This window comes from Tupaia chinensis, unplaced genomic scaffold (genome assembly GCF_000334495.1).
Source record: "Tupaia chinensis unplaced genomic scaffold, TupChi_1.0 Scaffold143646_2, whole genome shotgun sequence".
NCBI lineage: Eukaryota > Metazoa > Chordata > Mammalia > Scandentia > Tupaiidae > Tupaia > Tupaia belangeri.
In genome coordinates this window covers 10764-17770 of record NW_006203495.1, presented here as the reverse complement: position 1 = coordinate 17770, position 7007 = coordinate 10764, and the positions used below count along the sequence as shown (strand labels likewise).

General features: G+C 58.2%; 1 protein-coding gene across 1 annotated transcript in view; it reads right to left on the bottom strand.

Moving 5' to 3' along the window:
- Positions 1–7007, bottom strand: part of PTPRU (protein tyrosine phosphatase receptor type U) — a 70301-nt gene that overhangs the window by 61280 nt on the left and 2014 nt on the right. Inside the window, 3 exon segments of the mRNA XM_027766734.1 lie at positions 56–137; positions 517–788; positions 6145–6276. Of these exon segments, the coding sequence (XP_027622535.1) occupies positions 56–137; positions 517–788; positions 6145–6276 (486 nt within the window).

Below are 7007 nucleotides of genomic sequence, written 5' to 3'. Positions count from 1 at the left end.
TGTGAGCTGGGCCTGTGCCAGCGCCCAGCCCTGTGCCCCAGGGGCTGCCACTCACCACAGGGGTAGCTGAGAAGCAGGATGTCATCCAAGCCCATGTAGCCGCTGCGGTCAGGGGAGACGAGGGCCTCAAACAGCACCTGGGGGAGCAGGCGGGCCTGTCACATGGCTGTCCCTCCAGCAAGCCCCTTCCTGCTTGTCCCAGTCCATCCTCAACTAGCACAGGTCAGCCCCACCCAGTGTCCCTCCCCCCAGGTCAGCGCTGGAGCCAGGAGGCCAGAGCCAGAGGTCCCATCCCAGCCCTGGACCCTGACCTGCAAGCGGACTGCCCCGCCAGTCTGTCTGCAGGCCGGCCAGACCCTGCTCACCCTCGCTAGGTCCTGAGCCACTCATGAGCAGTCCCCTCCCGGCCGAACCCGGACCTAGGCCACAGATGGCCTCTTGAGGCCGAGCAGACCAGGCCACCCTCGGCCACTCACCTCCCCACCTGCGGCCAGTCCCCACCTGCACCCTGCCCACCTGGTATTCATTGGGCCAGAAGGTGCTGACGGCCAGCTCCACCTGGTGCCACTGACGACCGTGGGATCCAGTCATGTTCCAGACGGCACTGCCCAGGGGGCCCCCATTGACCCGCACGTAGACACCCAGGGTGCCCGGGCTGTGCCCACCCCAGCTGTACAGGAGGTAGCTGAACTGCACACAGTGGGTGTCGTTCTCGCTCAGGCTTTGGAAGGTGACATGTGCCCGCTGGCCCGGGCCATGCTGGGATACGTTGACCAGCAAGTAGGAGCCTGCAGACAGAAGGCGGCAGAGCTGAGGCCTCAAGAGGGCCAGTTCCAGGTGGGCAGTGAGGGGCACGGCACGGGACCCCTGGTGTCCAGGCCCAAGGGTTCTAACTCTGGGCATGCAGCTCCGCCTCCAAGCACCTGCTCCTCTGAGGGTTGGAGCCCCAGAAGCCACGCAAACCCAGCTTCATGGACACACTGTGGCCTCTGCCCACCCACAGGTCCAGGCCACGCCCTCCCGAAGGCCACCTCTGCCTCAGCCCTCCCTCCCTGACCTCGGGGCTACTCTCCTGGCCTCTGGTCACTGAGAGGGGGTCTCCTACACCCCTGCCCCGCACAGGCTCGGAACCCAGGCTGAGCGGCATGTGCCAGCCCCATGCCCGGGGCAACTCCTGGGGTATGAATTCTTTTCATTTCCCACCTGGGGAAAGGCAGCCCTGGCCCCTACCGAGATCCAGGCTGTGAGCTGGGGGAGGGGCCTGCCTGGGCTAGGGGGGTATGGCGTCCCTCCCGGGGGCAGAAGGCAGCTGCCGCCAAGGCCAAGGACGCCAAGAACCCCTCGGCCAGCCCCAGCTGGGCTCACTGGGGAGGGAGGGGTCTCAGTCTGGCTCCTAGGTGAGCCAGAGCCCTGAGGGCAGAGGAGTAAACACCGCCCCAGGTGGCCTCCCTGTGGGGACACACCCCGCCCACACACTCTCCTGGCCAGTCCTGCTGCCAGGACTGCCCATTCTACCCTGACCGTGCTTCCTCTGCTATCCCTGCACCCCTCCCTTCCCTTCACTCCCATTTGTCCCCATGGCCCTACTCCTCTCTCCCATTCTCTGTCTCTGAGTGTGAATCTTCCTCCACCCCAGGTAGGGGACACTGCCCGCCTGTCATCCTGGTCCAGCACATGCACACCTGTGCCCACACTGAGTTTCTCTCCCCTTCCTTCTGGGTAGGAAAGGCAGACCCCAGCACAGCAAGTGGTACAATGGCTACGTCGCTGGACTCCCATGTAGTCGACTGTGGTTCGAGTCCTGGACCCAGTGACTTAAAACGTACCAGGCGTGTATGTGTGCGTGCCCAAGATCCAGAGAGAACGGAAAAGGTATTGCAGCGAGGCCATCCTCCCTGGGGGTGATTTCTTGCTTTCTGTGTTTCTGTCTCTCTCTGCCTCTCTGGTGAGCGCACGCGCCCTATAGTGAAAATCTCTCTCTAAAAAAAAAAGGTAAGGCCGAGTTCACGCCCACGGTTGGCTGGGAAGGTCGTGAGACTCGGTCTGCTCTCCTGCTCTGAGAGCTCGCCTGAGGATTCCTAGAGCCCGCGGGACCCTGTCTGATGGGCACCTTTATGAGTCACAGGCAGGGCAGACTGGCACAGAAGTGCCCTGGACAAAGGAGGGCCTGAGGGACCTGACAGGCAGAGACAGAGGCCGGGAAGGGCGCATGAGTGGACAGGAGGGAAGGCGGGTGGCCCACCTAGGTCACCCCTGGTCTGCACACACATCTGACCCCTGTGCCCATGGGGCCTCTCCGCTATCGCCTCTTCCTGGCCTAGCCCTAGGAACTCTGCTACCCCACCCCACCCCTGACAGCAGACACCATCCCTGCGCTGGGCCTGGCGCCACAGGCCCCAGGGGAGGAGGTCACCAGGCTCTCCAACCTGGGCTCTCCCGGAAAGCCTGCTGGCTTCTCACCTCACCATGTCCCCAGGCCTGGCCCTTATCGGTATCAAAGCCGGTCATTTGGCCTTTACCTGGTCCCATTTTCTTAATTCCCAGAGGATTCTGGACCCTTGAAGAGGGGGTACAGGTAACTGCGCCCCTCAAATACCCCCAACTGCAGCAACTAAACGCCAAGCCCTCCGGGCCACCCAGGCTGCACGCCTCAGCGTGCCGTCTGGCCAGCCTGAGAAAGGGACCCGGTTCTCTCCTTTCACAGCTAAGCGCTCAGAGCGAAGCTCGGGAAAGTGACTGGCCGAAGGTCTCACACAGGGTGAGCGACGTCACAGGCTTCTCTCCAGACGTGAACACCCGCAGGCCGCCCACGGGGCAGGGGGCCGTCCGCAGACCCACACAGCTCATCTCTCCACAGTCCCAGTGCTCGGCCGTGCACACCCCAACACAGGAGAGGCAAAGGGGACACGGGACGGGACGGGGACTTCCAGGAGGAGTGCAGGGAAAGGACATGCAGCATGTGTCCAGCCCCACGGACTCGGCGGCATCTGCATGTCCTGGGAGACCACAGTTTAGAGGCCCTCAGAGACAAGAGCCTCCCTGGAGGAGTCCGACTCGGTAGGGCCCCAGGATTTGTCCTGAGCCTTTGACCTTATAAGCAAAGCTTAGGTCGAATTAGCATGTTGGCAAGGTCCTGCTGTTGTAAGGCCCCCGCCCCCCAACCTATGAGCAAAGCTTGTGTCACCTCAGCATGTTGGCAAGGCCACTTGTTGTACGCTCTAGAGACTGCAGTAGCCTTGCTGGGAAGCAACCGCCCTATGACTCCCTGATATACTACTATAAAAGAATTACATAGCTCTCTTATACATCCTGAGTATATGATAAGATTTTCTAAAAAGTCCCCTGACCGCTTTCCTTTGCCCTGACCACTTGCCTATTTTAAGCCAAAATTAACATATGTTAGGTTAAGTTAGTATAAGCCAAATTAGCATTGGTAGCATATATAGTTAGTTTAAGGCTAGTTGTACATAAATACCCCCTCGTTAAAGCTGCAGGCCAAAGTTAACTTATATTAGGCCAAATTAGCATATCCACCATCATGACAGGGACTTTAAGATGAAGCACAAAAAATTCACCGATTAACAGACAAATAATTTAGCAAATAAAATACAGGGACCCATGGGTTAATAGAGGACGGACAGATTTGGCTAACAGTGACAGGATAAATAAACCTGAAGGCTCTAGGAATTATTTTAGCTAAAAGTTCTTATTTGGTTTGAGCAAGCAACAGATAGTACTTAACTACAAACAGTTTTTCCCCTGTAAGCTGTTAACTATGAAAAACTGCTTATAAAACATCTTGTGTTGTCTCCTGAGCTACAAGATCTTTTCATGTAAAAAGGCCCTGTCCGGTAATCAAGACTTAAGAAGAATATTCACCAAATAGACTCCTTTATTCTGAAAACTGTGTTTGGCTTTACCTATTCAAACAAAACAGTGCATTACGTTTTATGATTCCTGTTTTCATACTTTGTATACCCTATTTCTTAGAGTAAAACTTCTATTTCCCCCTCACCCCTCCTACTCCTGTAAGACATCCCTCAATAAGTACATGTGTTTAACAGGCGCTAGGGCTGTGGTCTGGAGCTGGCTCTGGCTGTAGCCAGCTAAAAATATACTAAGGAGCACTGATTTAGCCTAATTTTATTCACCTGTGCCACCTCCGATGAAATAACCCACCCTCACCGAGGCTAGACCCCGGCACCCTCCCAAGGCAGCGGACACAGGGAGACCAGCAGAGTGGGCTGGATCCGGGGCTGCTGCACACAGCTCTGGGCTGCGGGCTCTAACACAGCTGCAGGGTCTTCGGCTTCCTGAACCCTGACCCCTTCTCCAGGCCACCCCTGCACGCACGGCTAGCGTCTGGCCAGCTCCACGGGCAGTCATGCATGGCACTGCAGACACACACACAGAGGAGGCCCAGAGAGGTCAAATAAGGAACCCTGGGTCACACAGCAGGTGGGCAGAAGTTCGCCGGAAGTAAAGGAAGGGGGAAGGAGGAAGGACGAGAGAGGAGCTCACCATGGGGCAGGTCCGCAGGTGCCCGGGTGCCAGGGTGGATCCGCACCAGCTCCCACTGGAAGTCGTCATCCTGGGCCTGACTGTAGTCACAGGGCACTGCTGGGTCACTCACCTCCTCGAAGGTACAGCCAGCTGTGAAGGCAGGCATGCTGAGTCCAGGCTGGACAGCCAGCCAGGAGGGCTCCAGTCACCACGCTGCTCCACTCTCCCGCCCCTCGAAGGCCCCCTTCCCACTGCTCCCTCCCATTGGCAAAGCCCTCTCCTCTCCACCCTCTCCTTCTACTGTCCCCTCCCCACTGTCCCTTCCCACTACCAACACCCCCATGGCCCACTTCCCAATGCTTCCCAGGAACCCCCACAATGGCCAACCACCCAGCAAAGACCCCCCCTAGCTCAAAACTATCATTAATACACTATCACTGGAACCACCCCACACCACGTGAGAGCAGGAGTTACCCCCATTTTACAGAATACGAAACTGAGGCCTGACGGGGCCAAGGGGTTCCCTCAGGGTCACAGAGCTAGCCAGTCAGAGATGGGGTTTGGACCCAGATCCCCCGACTGCCGCTCAGTGCTCCAGCACCAGGCCCCACATCTTCGCATAGACACAGGCAGTGGGCCCAGGCCTGGCAGGGTCTGGAACGCCCCAAGCCAGTGTGACAGTCTCTCAGCTGAGGGCAACAGGTAGCATGGTCATTAAGGTGCTGGAATCCCACATGGCCGACCGCGGTTCAAGTCCCAGACCTGGTGGTTTGCTTTCTTGCTTTCCCTTTTTCTCTCTGACTCTCTATAGTTGAATTTTAAAATAACAATAATAAATAAAACAGCCTTGGGGCCAGCACGTGGGGCGGTGGTGGTTAAAGCACTGGGCTCCCACAGGGTTGACTGAAGTTCAAGTCCTGGACCCGGCAGCTTGAAATTCACACCAGGAATATGTGTGTGCCCACAATCCTGAGAGGAGGGTGGAGGAGACGGGATTGTGGTGTGGACACCCCCCAGAAGGTGCTTTGTCACTTTCCCTCTCTCTCTCTCTCTCTCTGACGAGCACACATGCCCTACGGTAAAAATCAAAATAAAATAAAATGAAGTGACAGAACCGCCGGCCCCTAGCTTCTGGTAAGCCTAGAAGAGTGCCCCGCACCGCCAGGGCAGTCTCGCTCAGCCCACAGCTGGCCAGGCGCCCTCGCTCCCACTGGCAGGAGTCAGGGACACAGTCACTGCAGGCATGGGCCACGTGAAAGCACAGCCATGAGTGGGCGTGTGGACACCGGGGTGGACAGCAGGTGGGTGGGGCATGTTGACAGCGAGGTGGACAGTGGGCAGGGCGGGGCGTGTGGGCAGTGAGGTGGACAGCAGGTGGGGGGCATGTGGACAGCAGGCGGGGCGGCGATGTGGGCAGTGAGGTCTTCGGCTTCCTGACCCCTGACCCCTTCTCCAGGCCACCCCTGCACGCACGGCTAGCGTCTGGCCAGCTCCACGGGCAGTCATGCATGGCACTGCAGACACACACACAGAGGAGGCCCAGAGAGGTCAAATAAGGAACCCTGGGTCACACAGCAGGTGGGCAGAAGTTCGCCGGAAGTAAAGGAAGGGGGAAGGAGGAAGGACGAGAGAGGAGCTCACCATGGGGCAGGTCCGCAGGTGCCCGGGTGCCAGGGTGGATCCGCACCAGCTCCCACTGGAAGTCGTCATCCTGGGCCTGACTGTAGTCACAGGGCACTGCTGGGTCACTCACCTCCTCGAAGGTACAGCCAGCTGTGAAGGCAGGCATGCTGAGTCCAGGCTGGACAGCCAGCCAGGAGGGCTCCAGTCACCACGCTGCTCCACTCTCCCGCCCCTCGAAGGCCCCCTTCCCACTGCTCCCTCCCATTGGCAAAGCCCTCTCCTCTCCACCCTCTCCTTCTACTGTCCCCTCCCCACTGTCCCTTCCCACTACCAACACCCCCATGGCCCACTTCCCAATGCTTCCCAGGAACCCCCACAATGGCCAACCACCCAGCAAAGACCCCCCCTAGCTCAAAACTATCATTAATACACTATCACTGGAACCACCCCACACCACGTGAGAGCAGGAGTTACCCCCATTTTACAGAATACGAAACTGAGGCCTGACGGGGCCAAGGGGTTCCCTCAGGGTCACAGAGCTAGCCAGTCAGAGATGGGGTTTGGACCCAGATCCCCCGACTGCCGCTCAGTGCTCCAGCACCAGGCCCCACATCTTCGCATAGACACAGGCAGTGGGCCCAGGCCTGGCAGGGTCTGGAACGCCCCAAGCCAGTGTGACAGTCTCTCAGCTGAGGGCAACAGGTAGCATGGTCATTAAGGTGCTGGAATCCCACATGGCCGACCGCGGTTCAAGTCCCAGACCTGGTGGTTTGCTTTCTTGCTTTCCCTTTTTCTCTCTGACTCTCTATAGTTGAATTTTAAACTAACAATAATAAATAAAACAGCCTTGGGGCCAGCACGTGGGGCGGTGGGGGTTAAAG